Source organism: Asparagus officinalis, chromosome 8 (assembly GCF_001876935.1).
Source record: "Asparagus officinalis chromosome 8, Aspof.V1, whole genome shotgun sequence".
NCBI lineage: Eukaryota > Viridiplantae > Streptophyta > Magnoliopsida > Asparagales > Asparagaceae > Asparagus > Asparagus officinalis.
Window position 1 is genome coordinate 2,418,499 of NC_033801.1, and position 22,333 is coordinate 2,440,831.

At 37.3% G+C, this 22,333-nt stretch overlaps 1 protein-coding gene across 4 annotated transcripts; it reads right to left on the minus strand.

The window, feature by feature from the left end:
* On the minus strand, positions 152-22,213 carry LOC109822184 (type I inositol polyphosphate 5-phosphatase 2). 4 transcript variants are annotated; one of them, XM_020388347.1, is made up of 13 exons: positions 21,918-22,213; positions 21,601-21,821; positions 20,212-20,255; positions 20,020-20,119; positions 19,853-19,927; positions 4,587-4,665; positions 4,365-4,469; positions 2,931-3,720; positions 2,659-2,843; positions 1,890-1,998; positions 1,037-1,185; positions 569-883; positions 152-481 (listed from the first exon to the last, which is right to left on the minus strand). In XM_020388347.1, the coding sequence occupies exons 3-12, from the start codon at positions 20,239-20,241 to the stop codon at positions 682-684; spliced, it is 1,824 nt and encodes a 607-aa protein (XP_020243936.1). In that variant the 5' UTR covers positions 20,242-20,255; positions 21,601-21,821; positions 21,918-22,213; the 3' UTR covers positions 152-481; positions 569-681. The 4 variants fall into 4 exon arrangements, with proteins under 4 accessions (XP_020243936.1, XP_020243935.1, XP_020243938.1 ...); XM_020388346.1 differs by lacking the exons at positions 21,601-21,821; positions 21,918-22,213 and having other exon boundaries at positions 20,212-21,172; XM_020388348.1 differs by lacking the exons at positions 152-481; positions 21,601-21,821; positions 21,918-22,213 and having other exon boundaries at positions 757-883; positions 992-1,185; positions 20,212-20,646.

Sequence of the window (22,333 nt, forward strand, 5' to 3'; positions counted from 1 at the left end):
TGGGAAATCCTCAATTAATCACCCCTAGTAAACAGAATCAAGAGGGAAGCACAATAAAATTAACAGATAATTAAAAAAATTAGTGATGTCTAAGAAACTATCGCCAACAGCTTTACACTAGAACTCAAAACACCCAGAGAACACTCTCGTGTGTTCAATAGAATAATTTTATAAGCAATCGTAACACAAATACAATGACACCAGAATCTGACGACGAGATATCAGATAATCCCTTCATGATGAAAACCATGTGCCCCTTCTCTTTCTTCTTAGTTTGACTAATATCATTTTCAGAATTAGCTCTCATTATGTTACTTCGAACCTCAATTGTAATGTAATCAAAATCCTATAAATATCCCGTAAAAACTCATCCACTCGTCTTTTGCAAGTGCAATTAACCAATCATATATTTCCTGCAGAAGAAAATTTGAACCAGAGATCAGGATAAATTAAGTCACCCCGGAATGGATTAGGAGCATCCCTGCATAAGAATATGGGAAAATTAGAAACCATGAGCATACAAACAAGAGAACCTGAAACATAAAAACAAAATACCTTCAGACATTACCTAATTGGACTTCGGAAAGCAGCACCCAGAGACATTTGATATCCTTTTAATCCGGCCTTGAATATGCCAATACATACTTAATTGACTTATAGAGTTAATATGAAGGATCCATATCAATTTTCTTCAAAACAAAGATTTTCTGGAAGTAATTCAGGATTTGTGAAGTTTAGTGCTCTTTGTAATTTCCCTTCATTAAATACTTCGACTTCTACATAAAAAATCGAGCTAACAGGACGGTGGTCAGAGAGATCAAGTTCAGAACTCCAATAAGAGAGCTGCCTAATTCCCTTCCCAAACCACAGTATGCGGTCACACCTGAATGTTCATGAAAAATTACCATTGAGAAGCATATACAACAAAATGTCATAGTGGCACTCGTACATAAACACATACATACAAACAAGATGGCACATACATACATACATATATACATACGTCGTTCAAACCTAGCGAAGAGAAAATATGTACCAGGCAGGGGACCTTCGCTTCTCACCCTCTCTAGCATTTTCTCCAACGTACTTATTCGAGTTTATTTCATACTTGTATGTAGGTGGGAAGTCAATCAAGCCCTCCATCCATCCATCAAATATGTGCCCCCTCCTGATCTCATTGTTCAACTATGAAATAGATATCACAGGCATAAAATTACTATGTTAGCTCTCATGGACAAAAATCCCCCCGTTTGTTGGAATATGCATGTTGCCTTTTGGTTTGCTTAAATGCCTTAGATAACTGACAGTACAGTTCTAGTTTTCTTAACATAAAAAGTTGAACAGCTCCACTAGATCTATCATTTTTAGGTGTTTTCTTTAGATATGCTTCTTCTAGAAGAGTATCCAATGGCTTGGATAGTTTCCTAATAATTTGTACTGTCCACCAATCATTCGTTGCTTATTTTCAAGCATAGAGACTAGTTTAAGTTAATCCATTAGAAAATCTTCTACATAGCAGATCTGACAAAGTCTCATTTGTATGAGTTTCTTTTCTACATCGGGGTCAGGTTCATCAAATGTTTAGCCACAAAAGTCTTTACAAAGTTGATTCATTAAAACAGCCAAAGCATCTTCTGGTTTCATAGTTTTTAATTTCTCTTTATTCTGATCTTTATTAATCTTCTATATATGGCTGACTCTTTCCTTAATCGGGATATTATCTATGTTAAAATAAAGTCCTCACATACTAATAGGATTATGTATAGCGGCCTCTTCATACATTTGCTTGTATTTTGTCCGCATATGGGTTGGTAAATCCATATGCATGTTAACTCAAGTAATGCACATAATTTATCAACTATTGAGAGAAACTAGTGCATGACATATACCTGATCATAGTTCATGAGTTCATCCCACTGTTTCATTGCAACAAGCTTCCTTACTCCAGCATCTGACATGTTAAGGCGATAATTTAAGTCCCCAAACCAGAAGATACGGCTGCTCCCATTCAAAAAGGACCAGTATGCATCAGATTTTAATAAAACCACATGAATAGTACAAAACGGGACATTGCATAAGTGGTTTTCAGACATGGTATAAGAGGAACAGATTCAGGAGATTATTTAAATCTCATCACTGACAATTTAAACATATTTAGCTAGCCTTCAATATGTTTTCAAGTGAATCGTATTTCACTACAGGCCTTTCATGCCTTGAGGCCCTTCTGACATGGATATTTTTACATGTTAGGATTGATTGATAACATTACTGTTGAGTATAAAATTAAAACCCTCAACCCTTGCTACAATTTCAGAGTTTTGCTATAGTCCACAAACAACCGACTTAAAACTTTTAGCATAACAGTTATCGCTGTAGTCCACAAACAATCGACTTAAAATTTGAGCATAACAGTCATCTGGAATTTTACAGTGATTACATATGCAGTCACATTGTCTGTAACTACAGCCGATGTATCCATTTAATCATGTGAAAATATGTTTAAATGATCAAATTCTGGTATGATAAATGTATAAATGTATATGTTCATATTAAGTAACTGAATAAATGTATTTGAGTTAAAAATAAGAAAAAAGAAATGTAATAGCACAACAAGAAAAAGGAAAATGATGTTCAAAAGCAAATTAAGTCATTTCTTACTCATGTGATGGAATTGTTTGTGGTTGATCCACAGCTATGATAGAAGAAAACCGGGTACGCTGTAAGATATCATGCACGTCAGAGTTCCGTTTCTGTTGATCTCCTTCTTTGTGACCAGATGTCAAATGAGAACAAACAAAACAAAATCGTGTTTGGAAGAGAGACATGCTAACAGAAACAGATCCCTGCATAATAAAAAGAAACCAGTGATTGCAGATCTACTCAGCGAAAAATTCAAAAGTGCAGGTAAAGTTCGAGAGTGGAGTAATAACCTTGTTTCCCATGTATCCCATAAGTCCAACACCAACTGGAGATACCTTTAAGTTATTTACATGTCTTCTCAATCTTCTACAAACCCAGACTGAAATGTAAATGCCCACCATTTGTTTACTGACAATACGAACAAATCTAGGACGGGGGTTTGAACATTCTCCACTTCCTTCATTTTCACCCCTCTCCACTTCATTTTCTGGTGAAGAATCTTCTTCAGATGACTTATCAGACACATCCTTTAGTGATTCAAGAACATCAGATGCTTCTTCTCGTTCAGACCACAACATTCCAAGGTTACCTGAGCTACGATATACCCTCTTCAAACCAACACTCGAAGATAAACTTTCAGAAGAATAAACTTTAGATCCATCCAGCCAACCAAAGCCAATTCCTTGGCTGCTGCTTAACACTCTTCTTAGTTTTGTTCGCGATTTTATATCTTTTTGTGGCTTGTCTAATGAGTATTCAGGCCAATCCAATTTATTTGAATAGTTATTGGAGTTGATCCTATTCCACTGGAAATTCTTCCCAAAGCTTACAGATTTATCTTGTTCACCCCTTTCAAAAGCATGGTTACCAGGCACGTGTACTTTATTTGCAAGTGAACTATCAGAAAGGGGTGCTCTTGATACAGGTGAGGGAGGAGCACTGTAACTTTTATATGATGGCTTTGACTGTAAGGAATTACTATTAAGTGTTCTTCGAATTATGGATTCCCATTTGGGAATAGGCCTGTTATCTTCTGCTCCCAGAATGTTTCCAGCATTCAATGGCACCACCTCTTGAAAGCTGCGCATAGAAATTTTGTTTAAAAACAAAAAGATAGGATCCAAAATTTTATGCAGAAACGATTCTGTCAAAAAATCTTAACTGGAACCCGGTAGAATTACCAATATAGTTTTACGTGGTTGCTACAATTCTTCCACTTGTATACATTTGTATAATTTGAAACCTCAGTTAACTCAAATATACTTATGTAGGAAAGTGTCAAGTGCGTTCAATGTCATAAATCATTTTATCTATACAAGAGAATTTTTCGATGATGCATTAGTTACAACAGATACAAGTTTTATCTTATGTTGAAGGCATAAAATGAAGAATTGTATTAGCTCCCTATGCACTATTTGTTTTTGACTTATGCTCTCGGACAGGAGTCCACGTAAATATATTACCATAGATGACAAACATACACCAGCTTAGAGTATTTTCATCCAAATAGTAATATCATTCATTATGAGGTCAAGTTATTCTCATCCGAAACTGGCTACCGTGAAAAAATAATTACATGTAACACCTACTTTGTTGCCTTCCGGAACATCACTAGATATTCATTTAAATTTACTATGATAAATAGTAGACAGACAAATGAAGATATGTAATGGTCATGGAACTCAAATAATTAAGTTATACAGTTAACAAGGGGACAATCTCACCCAAGAATATATATGTCAGCTGGTTCTCTTTTACAAAGCCACTCATCAAGTTCAACTTCCTCTGATGGGAACCTTCCAGCGACATTCCAAGTTCCAATCATAACCCTAAATAAAGCAAAGTTGTACAATAGAAGCATATTTATTAACTAAATAACCATCCAAAATATCTAAATAACAGGAGGAGAAGAAGCAGATAAAAAAGGAGCAGATGTTATAACGAACCTCACATCCTTGTTACTTATATATTGAACACGTAAAGTTTCTGATTTTCTTCTCCGTAGTCTTGATGAGCGACCCTTTGCTTTGCTCACAAGGAGTTGCAACAATCATTAGAAGAAAATTGTTTTACATATAATTAAAGGAAGACAATGAGTCACATTCTGAAAATTAAAATGGAAGGTACATATGAAATTTTAGTTCTTTAATCTTGACTGATAGTATTAGATGGGGAAGGAAACAAAGAATGGGGCTGAATTCTGCATTATTTGTGACCCCTCTTCCAAGAGAAATACTACCTTTTTCCCATACAAAGAGAAACACAACCGAGGATAATCATGTCACCTTGCTTAAAAGATGATGAATTATCATAAAATTCATTTGTAGTTGTTGAAAATAATTACTCAAAGTTCCCTTTAAAAAAAACCAGACTAACAGTGTGGTTATTTGATGTAAAGAAACCAGTACCAATGTTCTATTGATCAACATTGCTGCAAACATTATTTGGCTCTTAGACCTGTAAAAGCTCCATTATTGTCGTCGTCATCCTCCACATCACTTTTTCCCGCTAATGCTAGATCAGCTATGGATAACTACTCACTAGTTCGAACATAGAGTTGACCAAGATTCTATAATGATAAACACGTAAAATATGCATTATCTTAGTATGTTTCAAGCATGATTTATGGGTGTTTGATGCATATTTCATGTTTAGATCGAGGATACTGCTGTGGTTTGTGTTCTTATATGCAGGTATTGGCTCAAGATTGAAAGATTCGATGATCGTTGGAAGTTAAACAAGAGTTTGAAGTAACAACGAGATTTAGAATGCATGGCTTGAGAAGGAAATGGATGCACGAGTATGAAGAACTGGAATTTCGACCATGACGCAGTTCGAATCCGAAAAAACTCAAAAGATAAAAGTTATAGATCTCTTTAACAGCTTTCCAACACAACTTGAATCACCTCATTCCGAAGTCAGACGAAGAAGTTACAGCCAAAACACCAAAAACTGTACGAACAAGCACAAAATGAGCGAGACAGATTCCACCACACCCTGGTGTGATGCGCACCACGCCCGTGGTTCGGGCCTTATCTTTTTTCAGATTTTTTGGGACCTATAAATATGTATTTTAGATTAGAGTTTAGGATCTTTGGTTCTTGTTCTCTTAACCGTCAATTAGCATCTATTTTAGAGTTCAAGTATTGAAGGAAGACACAAATTTCTTGTACAAGATTGGAGCCGTCAATTAGCATCTATTTTAGAGTTCAAGTATTGAAGGAAGACACAAATTTCTTGTACAAGATTGGATTACAAGTCTATATTTTGAAGATTTGTTCAAGTATTGAAGGAAGACACAAATTTCTTGTACAAGATTGGATTACAAGTCTATATTTTGAAGATTTTAATTAAAAGACGGGTTAATTCTTTCCTCTCTTTAATTCATTTCTTCTTATAATTGATTTGCATATTTATATGATGTATTCTCTTATCCCAATCATGTGTGAGTAGATTCCTTGTCTAGGATTGGGAAAGAACCAAACTTTTTGATAATTGATGATGGATTAATATATGTTCTTGGTGAAAGTTTAGATCTTTAAACTTAATTTCTTATGAATTAATTTTGTTGATTCGCTTGATCACCGGATTAGCAATCATATGTAATTAATTGAAGGACTGAAATGTGAAAATTAATACCGGACCTCTAGAAATTAAGCAGGGATTTCGAACCACGAAAGTAGGCTAGATTCCTTGGGGATTTAATTTGGATTAGCATAAAACTTAATGGGTTTAATTTAATCTTGATTTCACGAAAGTAGGTTAATTGAGATTAATTAGGTACAAATTGAGATTAATTAGGCACGATCCTTAGACCTTGAAAAAGCCTTTAGATTAATTTAGGCTAATTCACTCTTTCTAGTTTAAACCAACACTGATAATTGAAATAATTCATCATTGAGCACCGAAATTGTGGTGAAAACTCAATCCTGACCTTTCATTATATTGAATTCCACCCGATTAGTTGTTTATTTTATTTCTTTTATTTAATTTCGCAAATTTAATCTCTTCTATTTTACTCGTCGATTTAGCTAGTCGAATAACGTGAAATTTGATAATTAACCCTTAGTCCATGTGGGATCGACCTTGATAGCTATAACGAGTCCGTGCGTTTGCGGATTTACCTATCAAGTTTTTGGCGTCGTTGTCGGGGACTACGGTGTTAATATTGAGTGCTTACGTTATTAAGCTAGACTAGATTTTTTCATATTCTCTTTGCTACTCATTTCTTTTATGCAAGGGCATTAAACGTAAGTACACGACGAAAACAATTCTGAACTATCGGTGACTCTTGCGAACATAAGAAGGTATATAAGGGAGCAAAGGAACACAGAATAAGCTACGATGGATGATCAAAATCATCTTCTTAAGGATTTCACTGCCCCAAATGTTCAAGGCACGCACTCGAGTATTACAAGGCCCACTATTGAAGCTAATAACTTTGAGCTGAAATCATCACTACTCTCAATGGTTCCGCAGAATCAGTTTGGAGGAGGCGCAACTGAAGACCCAAACCTCCACCTGTCGATTTTCTTGGAGTATTGTGACACTTTTAAGCTTAATGGAGTGACCAATGATGCTATTCGACTGCATTCATTGCCAGCTGGGTCCATTACCACTTGGGATCAGTTATCCAGGGCGTTTCTTGCAAAGTGTTTTCCCCCAAGTAAAACAGCACAGATGAGGACCAAATCATAAGCTTTGTACAAAAAGAAGGAGAGTCACTCTATGAAGCTTGGGAGCACTACAAGGAATTATTGAGGATGTACCCTCACCATGGACTGGAGAAGTGGTTAATTATTCACACCTTCTACAACGGGCTCACTTACAACACTCGAATGACTGTTGATGCTGCTACAGAAGGAGCTTTGATGAACAAAATAATAGTTGAGACATACACTCTCATTGAAGACATGACTCAAAATCACCATCAATGGGCGAACGAGCGTGCTCAGACATCAAAAGGAGGAAAGTATGAAATGGATGCTTTAGATCATATATCCTCTTAAGTTGATGCTTTGTTTAAAAAAGTTGAAAGCTTGAGTATTAATTTTGTGGCCTCTACTTCAATTGCATGTGAGATATGTGGTTATGTGGGTCATTCTGCACTTGAATGTCAATTAGGAAACCACCCATCCTTTGATACTTCTGATAATGAACATGTTAACTATGTTAATAACTTTAATCAGAAGAGAGACCCATTCTCCAACACTTACAATCCTAGGTGAATGAATCATCCTAATTTATCTTATAGAAATCCACCTAGAAACCCCATGCCCGCATCTAATTTTGCTCCTCCTGGTTTTCGTGCTCCTCAATCTAATCTCCCTTCTCAAAGGTCTAATTTAGAAAATATGATGGAAAAGTTTGTGACGACTCAATCGAGATTGAATGTAGAGTTTAAGCAACAACAACAAACCATGAATGAGGTAGTAAAATAATTGGCCTCTAAGATGGATTCTCTAATTACACATAACAAGATGTTGAAGACACAAATCATCCAATTGGTACAAAATATTAGTTCTTTCTCTAGACCTTCGGGCATGCTACCTGGACAACCCGAGATGAATCCCAGGGGTCATGTGAATGCTATAACCCTTAGGAGTGGAAAATAATATAAGGGACCTAAGATGAAGGAAAATGATGGGGCAGATGGTCATCATGAAGAAAGAAGTGAAAATGTGATAGATGTGGATAATGAGACCTAAACGCAAGAAGAAGAGAAAGTTGAGAAGAAAGTTGAGAAATATGTGTCTCCCGCTCCTTACCCTTTCCCCAAAGGTTAGCTAAGGCTAAGTTAGAAAAGCAGTTCGGAAAATTTTTAGAGATTTTGAAAAAGTTGCACATCAATATCCCGTTTATTGAGACTATTTCCTAAATGTCTTCTTATGCTAAGTTCTTGAAAGAGATCATATCTAATAAAAGGAAGTTGGAAGTATGCGAGACTGTGGCCCTTACTGAGGAGTATAGTGCTATCATCCAAAATAAGTTGACTCCTAAACTTAAGGATCCAGTTTTATTTTCTATTCCTTGTGTTATTGGTAATGTCTCTATTAACCGTGCTTTATGTGATTTAGGTGCAAGCGTAAGTTTGATGCCGATGTCTATTTGTAAGAAGCTTGGTATAGGTGATTTGAAGCCAACTACGATATCACTCCAATTGGTGGATCGATCGGTAAAATATCCGGTAGGTATACTTGAAGATGTACCTATCCAGGTCGGTAAGTTCTTTATCCTGATTGATTTTGTTATTTTGAAAATAGAATAAGATTCTAACATTCCAATTATATTAGGAAGACCCTTCCTTGCTACTGCAGGTACTATAATCGATGTTAAAAATGAAAGGCTCTCCCTAAATATTGGAGGAAAGACGGTAGAATTTGATTTAAGCAATGCTATGAAACTCCTTTTAACTGATAAAGTTTGTTACATGATCGACGTGATTGATAAGTGTACACATGAGCAACTTGTAAATCATTACTCAGCTGATCCACTTGAGAAATGTTTGGTAAGCGACGGTTCAATAAATGATGAAGACTCCGAGGTAGCCGCGTATGCTCAATCCTTAGAATCAACATCAACTGCTCCACTTCGAAATGCAAAGCTTGAAAGATTGATGCTAGAGCCAAAAAGTTCTACTTGTAAAGAGGATAAAGCACCAAAGGTAGAATTAAAACCCCTCCCTTCCTCTTTAAGGTATGAATTTTTTGGTTCTAACTCTACTTATCCTGTAATTGTGAATGCATGTCTGAATGAAAATGAAAATGAAACTGATAAGTTACCTAGAACACTTAGGATGCATCGCAAGGTCATAGGATATACCATGAACGACATTAATGGAATCAATCCATCAATTTACATGCATAGAATTCTCTTGGAAGATGATCATAAACCCTCTATAGAGCACCAACGTAGATTAAATCCTAACATGAAGGAAGTAGTTAAAAAAGAGATGCTTAAGCTACTAGATGCTGGGGTAATCTATCATATTTCTGATAGTGAATGGGTTAGTCTGGTCCATGTGATTCCTAAAAAAGGGGGTGTGATCGTAGTGAAGAATGCGAATAACGAACCTATCCCTACTAGGACGGCTACGGGTTGGAGGATATGTATTAATTATAGAAAGTTGAACAAGACAACCCGAAAAGATCATTTTCCACTTCCTTTTATAGATCAGATGTTAGAAAGGTTGGCCAGACATTCCTATTTTTGTTATTTAGATGGTTATTCGGGATTTTTCCAAATCTCTATTCATCCTAGTGACCAAGAAAAGACCACTTTTACCTGTCCCTATGAGACCTTTGCTTATAGACGTATACCTTTCGATCTTTGTAATGCCCCTATTATTTTTCAACGATGTATGATGACTATTTTCTCTGACTTTATAGAAGATATTATGGACGTGTTTATGGATGACTTCTTCGTATATGAGACTACTTTTGATGGTTGTTTAGCTAACTTGTTTCGAGTTTTGCAGCGTTATGAAGAAGTTAATTTAGTCCTAAAATGGGAGAAATGCCACTTTATGGTAGTGGATGGAATAGTTCTAGGACACAAGATGTCTGAGCGCGAAATTGAGGTTGATCGAACAAAAGTGGAAATCATTGAAAAATTACCTCCATCAACGTCACTTAGGGGAGTAAGAAGTTCCTTGGGACATGCCGGTTTCTATCGGCGTTTTATCAAAGACTTTTCAAAAAGTGCAAAACCTTTAACTAATCTTCTTCTTAAAATACTCCCCTTGATTTCATTGATGAATGTCTTGATGCTTTTCGTAAGTTGAAGGAAGCATTGATAACAGCTCCTATTATGCAACCGTCGGACTGGAATCTTTTATTTAAAATCATGACTGATGCAAGTGATTATCCGGTTGGTACTGTGTTAGGCCAAAAGAAGAATAAGATAGTTCATGTAATTTATTATGCTAGTCGCACTCTTGATGAAGCCCAAGTTAACTATGCTACCACTAAAAAGGAGCTATTAGCAATTGTCTTCGCTTTTGACAAGTTTTGGTCTTACTTAGTGAGGTCCAAAGTCATCGTTTATACCGACCACTCTGCCATCAAATATCTTTTGAGCAAGCAAGATGTCAAGTCTAGGTTGATTCGATGGATACTACTTTTATAAGAATTTGACCTAGAGATAAAGGACAAGAAAGGGACAGAAAATTTGATGACAGACCATTTGTCGAGGATGAGACAAGAATCACATAATAGGGAGGAGGATGAACTACCGATCGACGACTCCTTCCCAGATGATCAGTTGTTAGCCATTAAAAGATTGGATGCACCATGGTATGCGAACTTCGTCAACTACATAGTGTGAAGTTTTGCCTCCGGATCTAAGCTATCAATAGAAAAAGTTCTTTGCTGACTTGAAGTATCATTTTTGGGATGAACCGTTTCTGTACAAACGGTGTGTTGATGGGATGTTTAGAAGGTGTGTTCCTGAAGATGAGGTTACAAGTATTCTTCATCATTGTCATTCATCTTCTTACGGGAGACATGCAAGCACTTCAAAGTCAGTTGCAAAAGTTCTACAATCAGGTTTCTATTGGCCGAGTTTTTTCCAAGATGCAAATCAGTTTGTGACATCTTGTGATAGCTGTCAAAGGACCGGGAACATTTCAAAGCAACATGAGATGCATTTACACTCCATCTTGAAAATTAAGGTCTTTGATGTGTGGGGCATAGATTTCATAGGACCGCTTCCGCCATCGTGTAACAACAAGTTCATCTTAGTGGCAGTGGACTATGTCTCCAAGTGGATAGAAGTGATAGCATCCCCAACCAACGATGATAAAGTGGTTGTGAAACTATTCAAGACATCATTTTTCTAAGGTTTAGGGTGCCATGGACAGTAATCAGTGATAGTGGTTCACACTTCATAGAAAGAAAAATTCGAAATCTCTTAAGACAATATGAGGTCACTCATAAGGTTACCACGTCATACCATCCTCAAACTAGTGGTCAAGTAGAGGTTTCAAATCGTGAAATTAAGAGTATTTTGGAGAAAACAGTTAATCGTTCAAGAAAGGATTGGTCTATAAAACTCCTGGATGCCTTATAGGCCTATCGAACTGCCTACAAAACACCTATAGACATGACACTGTTCAAGTTGATATATGGCAAATCGTGTCATCTCCCAGTTGAGTTAGAGCACAAGGCGTATTGGGCTATCAAGCTGCTAAATTTTGATATGAAGAACGCAGGTGAGAAAAGAAAGCTTCAACTTCATGAGCTAGATGAGCTACTATTAGATTCCTATGAGAATGCTCGCATTTATAAAGAAAGGACTAAACGATGGCACGATAAGAATATCCTTCGAAGAGAGTTTAATAAAGGAGATATGGTGCTATTTTTCAACTCTCGTTTGAAGCTTTTTTCGGGCAAGCTCAAGTCTAGGTGGTCCGTCCGTGAGGTCTTTCCTAGTGGAGTTGTTAAAGTTTGGAGTGAAACAACGGGATCTTTCAAGGTGAATGGGTAACGATTGAAACACTACATTGTAGGGGAACAAAATAAGAAAAGGGTCACTTATACCCTTTCTGATCCCCCTTCGTCAAAGAATTGAGCGCAAAAAGGGTCGAGCTCATAACCATAAACGAGCGCCTCTTGGGAGGCAACCTAAGTTTTCCTCATTTCTCGTTCTTTTATTTTGCCTTATTTTTTTTCACTTTAATTTCGTTTATTATTTTTATAGGCAATTGGATCGACACAAATTTAACTTATAATACTTTCAATCATGCAGTTGCGAAGGGAAGACATGGCATAAAAAATGAATAAGGGTCGTCGAATATACCACACCTACCTGTAGAAAAAGAAGTTAAAAATGGGATGGCAGATTCTACCACACCCAGGGGTGGTGTCTGTCACACCCCTGATTGGCTGGACACCAAAAAGAAGACAGTAGCAGATCCTACCACACCCAGAGGTAGTGTATGTCGTACCCCTGACTGGTTGGACACCAAAAAGAAGACAGTAGCAGACCCTACCATACCCAGGGGTGGTGTCTGTCACACCCATGGCTCGTTGGATACAAAGAAAAGACCAGACTCCACCACACCCAGGTGTGGTGTCTGCCACACCTACGGCTCAAAAAAAGAAAAAAAAGAAAAAAAGAAAAACCTCTTTGAAGCGCCCAGACCCCCACCCTCCTCCTTTCATCCTCTTTAACCTAACCCATCAGCCGCCCCCCCTCTCTCCTCACCGCCCCTATCCTTTACCACCACCATCGTCGGCCAACTCCAAACTAGTCGTTGCCTCTCTTCTCTCCACCGCTGATAAACACGTAAAATATGCATTATCTTAGTGTGTTACAAGCATGATTTACGAGTGTTTAATACATATTTCGTGTTTAGATCGAGGATACTGCTGTGATTTGTGTTTTTATATGTAGGTATTAGCTCAAGATTGAAAGATTTGATGATCGTTGGAAGTTATACAAGAGTTTGAAGCAACAACAAGATTTCGAAGGCATGGTTCGTGAAGAAAACGGATGCACGAGTATGAAGAATTGGAAATTCAACCATGATGCAATTCGAATCAAGAAAAACTCAAAAGATGAAAGTTGTAGATCTCTTCAACAGGTTTTCAATGCAACTTGAATCACCTCATTCCGAGGTCGGACGCAAAAGTTATAGCCAAAATACCAAAAACTGAACAAAGAAAAAGTTTTAGATCTCTTCAACAGGTTTCTAATGCAACTTGAATCACCTCATTCCGAGGTCGGACGCAAAAGTTATAGTCAAAATACCAAAAACTGAACAAATAAGCACAAAATCAGCAAAACAGCCCCTACCACACCCTGGTGTGGTGCAGACCACACCTGTGGCGCGGGAATTAGTTATTTTCCAGATTTTTGGGGACATATAAATAGATATTTTGACTTAGGGTTTTGGATATCTTTTGTTATGTTCTCTTAGCCATCAAATAGCAATTATTTTAGAGTTCAAATATTGAAGAAAGACACTAATTTCTTGTACAAGATTGGATTGCAAGTTTTGATTTTGAAGATCTCAATTGAAAGACGGGTTAATTCTTTCCTCTCTTTGATTTATTTCTTCTTATGATTAATTTGCATAATTATTTGATGTATTCTCTTATCCCAATCATGTGTGAGTAGATTTCTTGTCTAGGATTGGGAAAGAACCCAACTTTTTGGTGATTAATGATGAATTGATATAGATTCTTGGTGAAATATTAAATCTTTAAACTTGATTTCTAGTGTTTTAATTTTGTTGATTCGCTTGATCATCGTATTAGCAATCATAGGTAATTAATTAAAGGACTGAAAGGTGAAGATTAATACCGGATCTCTAGAAATTAAGCAGGGAGCTCGAACCACGAAAGTAGGCTAGATTCCTTGGGGATTTGATTTGGGTTAGCATAAAACTTAATGGGTTTAGCTTAATCTTAATTCTACGAAAGTAGGTTAATTGAAATTAATTAGGCACGATCTTTAGACCTTGAAAAAGGTTTTAGATTAATTTAGGCTAATTCACTCTTTTTAGTTTAAACCAACACCGAGAACTGAAATAATTCATCATTGAGTATCAAAGTTGTGGTGATAACCCAATCCTGGCTCTTCATTATATTGAATTCCACCTGATTAGTTATTATTTTATTTCTTTTAATTTTCATCTCTTCTAATTTACTCATTAGTTTAGCTAGTCTAATAACGTGAAATTTGATAATTAATCCTAGTCCCTGTGGGATCGACCTTGATAGCTACAACGAGTCTGTGCGCTTGCAGATTTTGCCTATCAACCGCCTACCACCGTCGTCCTTCCCATCACAGTAACGACCACCCCCCATCCCGCAACCAATCGCCGGCCAACAACACCACCAAACCATCTCTCCTCCTTCACCATCCACTACATCGTCGTGCCGCCTCCCTCTCTTCCTTCCTCAACCAGCGCCTCACCGCCTCCATCCATCACCACTCAAACCACCGCCACCTACATCCCTTACCCCGACCTTCCCTTTTCGACCAAACCACCCCCCCTCCCTAACTAATTCGACCCAGCAGCGATGAACCCATCTCGCGCCGCACAATGATCAGTCGCCGCCATCAACCGTCGTTCGACCTGCTGTCAACTCCCGTTCGGTAGACTACATGGGACCTAAACACGGACGGACTAGTCAGGGAGTCTCAACTTCTAAATCGTGACGACAAAGAGGTAACCCTCCCCCTTCCTAAAATCCTCATGGTATAGAATTTGTCGATACACAGCAACAATCTAAGTATAATGCACTGGTTAAGCGGGGAATTCTGAGTGCCCGCTATTTGGATGAGACTTGTTTGCATGAGTTAGAACTGTGGGAAGATGTTTCATATCTCCTAAAACGGGTTGGTTGGATAAATTTTGTAGAAGCTAAACATTCCAGGTACGAACATATTATTCTCGAGTTTTTGAGTTCTCTTGATGCTGTTTTGTTTAATGGTGAGGGAGTAAAAGAAGAAAAAAATCACTTTCCGGCTATTTAACCAGTCCCACACATTTATATTAGCACAATTAAATGAGATATTTGGTTTTCCGGAGGGTGGGGCTAGAATTGCCCCTAAACATTTTAACTTGACCCCCTTTTGAACTTTCATCGCACGCTCTACCACTCAAAGAACTATGATCCCTTAATGTCAAGGGCCTCTGCTGTTTATAACCCATGCTTTAGATATTTACAGAGGTTCATGACTTTCATAATTTTTGGTCGAGGCGAGAGCGATGGAGTCATGTGTCAGAGAGAACTCTACCTCTTATGTGCCATGGTCGAGGGACACAAGGTTGATACATGAGCTTTTATGATTCATCATATGTGCCGTGCAGCGAGAGTAACGAGTGGAAAATTTGTGTTTGGTGGTTTGATTTCCACTTTAGCTTACGGGATGGGTTTAGGGGAGCTCGTAGAGGGACTTAATCCTTTAAGCCCTAGTGCGCCCATTAACCTCGATGCTTTTCATATGAAATTGATTAGCCATAAGGGCAATGTGTTATGGTTATGTTTTTAGGAAAATTATCTTTTCCCACTCCCTGATCCTGATTGCACGACCATCCATGTTCACGCAAATTGGTGTTACCTTACATCTGATTTTATAAATTGTGATGGTCACGAGGTTGTGCCAGCTGAGGATGCTGACATAGTACCCTTGATCCCTATTCAGGCTCAACCTGATAGGGGAGCTAGATCTTCCCACCACTCTGATTGGTCAGCGGAGTTTTCAGCTATGAATATTTATCTTGCCTTCCTTACTAACCGTGTATGTGCCATCGAGCAAGAGCAACAACGTCAAGGACAACTCCTGGACTCTATACACCGCATGATGCAGTCTATTCATGAGTGACAGCTCCACCAGGATGCCTCCACCCCACCTCCTTTTGACCAGTGAGTTGGTATGTCCCCTGTACCCTTACAAATTACATCTTACTACATTGGGGATAATGTAGATCTTAAGTTTGGGGGTGTGGGTTGTTTATGTATTGATTGACTGATCATGATTGCCTATTTTTGTTTTATTTTCATTTTTCTTTGCTTTTTTTCGTTTTTCATTGCTTTGTTTCCTCTCTTAAAAAACAAAAAAAAAACTTTAAAAAAAAGAGAAATAGGGAAATGATCTCCTGATGATGACATGAATCCTTAATCTTTATAAATCATTGAACTAGATAGATGCTTATTAGTCAGGACTAGACAATTTTTTAAACCACCTTTCAACTGATTATCAAAGGCTTTTGATTGCAAGTTAACAATATGAGAGAACCAGACTTGAAGTTCTCATCTTATAGGATTTAGCATTTATGTGGCTAGCATCATGACCATTGCTCTATTAAGACAAGAGGGGAATTAAATTTGATAGACAAATAAAACCGGTGAGACCTTGAGCCTAGAATTAGATGCATTACATATCCAATCATGATTTTCTTTTCTTGTGTGATATTCTCCAATGATGTAGGATACTAGAGGATGCATTACATATCCAATCATGATTTTCTTTTCTTGTGTGATATTCTCCAATGATGTAGGATACTAGAACTTGCATTGAATGATTTTCTTTTCTTGTGTGATATTCTCCAATGATGTAGGATACTAGAACTTGCATTGAATCTCTTCGAGATCACATATAACTTTTGTATGCATAAAAGGTGATTGAGGCACATTTTTGTTCATAGTCCACATTAGCCAAACAGCCTACCATGCGCTATTGTTCCCTTTGATTAGCCCCTTTAAGCCTATGAGCCTAATTATTGTTGATTTAACCCACATATGTAACTTTTAAACCCGATTGTATTCCTTACCCATGCCTAAGCTAGTGGAGCACAATTTCTGATATAATGGGTTAAATGAGTAATGTGGTGTAAGCTTGGGGTGTGAAAGGAGGTGTTTGGTTTTCTCCTTTTCATTTAATTCAAAAAACAAAAAATAAAATTAAAAAAAAAAGATGAATAAAGTGTCCTCTTTATGGTGTATGTAATTACGGGTGTCGAAAGAATTCATTATGACGTACTAAATGGAGTAGTTAGAAGAAGTTCTTTAATAGATGATGGAGTTTGTGTGGATGTCATTGATCTTACTTTGAGATCTAATCTTTTGCAATTATCGTTCCACTAATGATAGGCTTTCAGCTACAATCCCAAATATTTATCCTACCCTTTTGACCCTAGCCCCGTTACAACCAAATAAAAGACCTCATGATTTTTTTGCATGCATTAGTTTTCGAAGTGGTATAGAATTGAGATGAAATGCAAGCTTATGGATTGAATACATCCATTCGGAAGAATTTTGAGCGACATAATCCTATCCTTAAACACATGAGAGATTGAGAGTCTACATACCCTAAAGTGAGGTCTACCCATTTAACTACCTGAAGGTCTCGATTTTAGTGCTTCTGGATTGAAGCTAGTTACATAGATTACTTTTTCCTACTTTGACTTGAGAATTGGATAGGATAGCTATCCTTGACTTGTGACGTTTGTGATCGTAAGCAAAGTTTGAAATATGATTTTGTGAGAGTTTTGAAATTATTTTCTTAAGTCCCGATGAAACGTGTTTGTTTTGTGATATGTTTGATATTGGTTAAAGGATTGATGAGGGGGTGATCCCTATTCTATTTGGCTTTCACTCCTCTTATTTTTTATTATTTATTTGCTTAAGGACAAGCAAAAGTTTAAGCTTAGGGGAGTTGATAAACACGTAAAATATGCATTATCTTAGTATGTTTCAAGCATGATTTATGGGTGTTTGATGCATATTTCGTGTTTAGATCAAGGATACTGCTGTGGTTTGTATTTTTATATGCAGGTATTGGCTCAAGATTAAAAGATTCGATGATCGTTAGAAGTTAAACAAGAGTTTGAAGCAACAACGAGATTTAGAATGCATGGCTCGAGAAGGAAATGGATGCATGAGTATGAAGAACTGGAATTTTGACCATGATGCAGTTCGAATCCGAAAAAGCTCAAAAGATAAAAGTTATAGATCTCGTTAACAGCTTTCCAACACAACTTGAATCACCTCATTCCGAAGTCAGACGAAGAAGTTATAGCTAAAATACCAAAAACTGTACGAACAAGCACAAAATGAGCGAGACAGATTCCACCATACCCTGGTGTGATGCGCACCACACCCGTGGTTCGGGCTTTATCTTTTTTAGATTTTTTGGGGACCTATAAATATTTATTTTAGCTTAGGGTTTAGGATCTTTGGTTCTTGTTCTCTTAACCGTTAATTAGCATCTATTTTAGAGTTTAAGTATTGAAGGAAGACACAAATTTCTTGTACAAGATTGGATTGCAAGTCTATATTTTGAAGATTTTAATTGATAGACGGGTTAATTCTTTCCTCTCTTTAATTAATTTCTTCTTATGATTGATTTTCATATTTATTTGATGTATTCTCTTATCCCAATCATGTGTGAGTAGATTCCTTGTCTAGGATTGAGAAAGAACCAAACTTTTTGGTAATTGATGATGGATTAATATATGTTCTTGGTGAAAGTTTAGATCTTTAAACTTAATTTCTTGTGAATTAATTTTTTTGGTTCACTTGATCATCGGATTAGCAATCATAGGTAATTAATTGAAGGACTGAAAGGTGAAAATTAATACCGAACTTCTAGAAATTAAGCATGCATTTCAAACCACGAAAGTAGGCTAGATTCCTTAGGGATTTGATTTGGATTAGCATAAAGCTTGATGGGTTTAATTTAATCTTGATTCCACGAAAGTAGTTTAATTGAGATTAATTAGGCATGATATTTAGACCTTGAAAGAGGCTTCAGATTAATTTAGGCTAATTCACCATTTCTAGTTTAAACCAACACCGAGAATTGAAATAATTCATCATTGAGCACCGAAGTTGTGGTGAAAACCCAATCCTGACCCTTCATTATATTGAATTCCACCCGATTAGTTGTTTATTTTATTTCTTTTATTTAATCTCGCAAATTTAATCTCTTCTATTTTACTCGTCGGTTTAGCTAGTCAAATAACGTGAAATTTGGTAATTAACCCTTAGTCCCTATGGGATCGACCTTGATAGCTACAATGAGTCCGTGCGCTTGCGAATTTGCCTATCATATAACAGCTGGCAACATAATACTACATATGAATTCGTGCCAAACTTCTCCTTAGGAGGCAATTTAGCAAGATGTGAGATAAAACCTGGACCACTGACAGGTAGACATTTGCCTTTTCTGATCAGGCAAAATAAGTTCATGTACCCAAAGGAGCAATGTTCAAAAATCAGATGTCCCTATATCAAGAAAGAGGTTAACATGATTTCCAACTAAAGGAGAACCACCCAAGACCTCCTTTATACTCGTAACGAAATTTCTGACCCTGAGATATCAAGAATTTAAGAACTTTTCTCTAAGAAGGAAAAAAAATATTTGCCTCAGATAAAAGAAATTAGCTTTTATACTAACAATCAATGATGGCGACTGGACACAAGCAGCGTACAAAATTAGCTGTAGATTTCTAATTAGTAAGGGAGAATGAGAAATTTTGCAGTACAATGTAGTGTTTTGCCAAGTGGTTTAACATATACATGGAAGACCTAACTAGACACTAACTACTGGATCAGTCTATACAGCAAATTTGTGCAACGAAAAAGAATTTTAACTCATTTCAAGCATCTGTTTAATGCCAAGATCATAAAATAAAATAGCAATAGTGAAAAGAGCATATCTTATATTACATCATGAAGATAGATTTTGTCAATACCTGATGCTTGAGATGTGTATGTAACTTGACTCCCCACTGTTGTAAAGGACATCTCAGCTATATTATTGCTTGTGTCTTGGGAAGAAAAAGGAGAAAAAAATAGGACAAATTAGTTTCAGACCACATAAAAATGCCAACTAACATCAGACTGAGATATTTGATCAAACCTTCATCCTCGCTCTCTGTGTCAGCTTCATCTTCGCTGAACTCATGCACCTTAGGCTTAATGTTGAGCCACTTCCTCATTACAGTGGAGGGCCAAAAGGGCTAGTGAAGCAAAAGAGACAATAAATTTGATTGGCATATGAAATTCTATGGATAACTTCACAAATAACTTGGAATCAGTAGAAGAAATCTACCTCTGCATGCTTTCCTCTTCTACTCTTCATTGTCAACACGCCTTCTAAATTCCACGCACCACAATTATTACTAAGCAGTCATATGCTCTTATCAAGAGCCCTCGACAGTTATAAACCACGAGGACAGATTACAGGTTGCTTTAGATTCAAGGAAAAAAGCAATGCAATGCCAAAAAAGATCGAAGGTAAAAGAAAACATGTGGTGTAGATGAACAGGGAATTTTTAAAAAGTACCAACTTGCTCCAGGAGATGTCCCTCCATTGTCCTTGCACTCGAAAACGAGAACCACAACACTGACCAAAACACTTTACTATTAAAACCAACCCATCATATACTTTCCTGTCTACTTCAAAGCAAAGCATCCCTTTCAACAAGGAAAGTTGTCCAACAAAATGCTCTCCATTTCCTCCCACTTGGTCCAAACTTTAAATTGTCTGAGAAGACGATATCCATGACGTTAGATCATGATGACTGGCTGAAAATCATACGTGCCAATATTGGGTGGGTGGGTGGCGATAGAGATTTTTTTGGAGGTAATGGCTTGATGCTATGCTTATGTGTGTTTGAAAGAGGCGATAGAAGACGGAATTTATTGGAGGTCAGAGAGAAGAGAAGAGAGAAGGTTTGTAGGGCCTGATTAGTGAAGAAGATGAGGGAGAAGGAAGAAGAAAGATTGGAACAGATTGTCAACAGTGGTCTTTTGAACCCACCGGTAGCGCTAAACACAAGGTATTAGGCTCCTCAGCAAAAAAAAAAAAATCTGGTTATGGGAAGCCCGTGGTCTCCACAACGTATTGCGTGATTGTATGCATACTCAGAATATGATGGTGATGCTACTGAGCTTGTGTAATTTGAACTCTGTTACCAGACAGAATTTGTATAAAAAGTATAACAGCTGTAATCCATAATTGTTTATGGAAAAATGATAGGGACACACTCCCAACCACATCACACCGGGCCCCACATGAGATTTTAAAATTTTAAAATCTCATGGGGGGCCCGGTATACTGTAGCATATGAGAGAATGGGTGTGGTTTGGGATGTGGTTGGGGGTGTGCCCCTAGTGCCACCCTTGTTTATATTCTCATTCCCAGTTGTCATCCTACTTCTTATCCGAAAGAATCTAAAATCTTAGATAGTAACTTTTGGAAGAGGCTCCAACTGCAATTGGAATAAAATTGCCACACAGTTGAGACTAATGCAGTGGCTGAGGTTGAATCGTCAAGTCAAACAAGGGGGAAGGTTCCATAAAAAGAAAAGTTCGAAAGATCAGTTTCGCATTCTTGTCTCCAAATAAATGGCTTTCGTCAATCCAATCAGTTGAAAATTGTGAAGAGGAAGAAAGTAAATTATCATGAGTTCTACATAAGGAAGGGAGTAAGAAGCACCTCTAATCCGAATGCCTTTTTAAGAGGGCCCATCAATGTATGTTGGCGATCATGAGCAATATCTTCACGTAAAGTACGAATAATTTTCTGGAAGTCATGACTCCTGACATTTCTTGGAGGGAAATTATTGAACCGGCCATCACTGTAGAGATTAAACCAGAGACTTTTGATGCAGATCCACAGCAAACAGCCGACCACGTAAGAGCAGGAAAAAGCAGGATCTAAGAAACAACAAGGGAAAAGGCTACGAGCCTTTATTTCCCTTTTGATGAAAGTGAAAAGAGACATAACTAATCATACGCTAATCAGAATCATACCATCATTAGCTATCTGAATGAAGAACTGCTAAATCATTTCAGAAAGCTCTCCTTGGCCCGTAACCAACCCAAAGATTCCCAAAGCTCGCAACATTGCAAAAAAAAATTTAGCTCAAATTTACGGAGATCACCCTGTTATAAAAACTGGAAAATAAAAGGCTGGATTTGTTACTCTAGAACTTCTGTCACTATCCGAAGCAAAATCTAATATCTCAGCTGCAGTTTTTCCAATGAGATGCAGCCTCCAATAATTTTCAATATGAGGGGCCCTGGCAGCCTCTGGAACAAGACCTGCTTAAAGCAAGAAATCTACTTTCAGTTAGTGGCCATGCTCTATGATGACACTGTTTTGGTGGGGAAAGGTTTAGCCGACAAGGGTTAGCTTTAAAATCTAGCATAGTGTTAATAACTAAATG

Coding starts and splice junctions, on each gene's coding strand:
- LOC109822184 (XM_020388347.1), bottom strand. CDS start 20,241: ATGAAGAGTAGAAGAGGAAAGCATGCAGAG. Junction 3,721..4,364: donor GCTGACATATATATTCTTGG/GTGAGATTGTCC, acceptor TTCTATGCGCAG/CTTTCAAGAGGTGGTGCCAT. Junction 2,844..2,930: donor TGGGATACATGGGAAACAAG/GTTATTACTCCA, acceptor TTTATTATGCAG/GGATCTGTTTCTGTTAGCAT.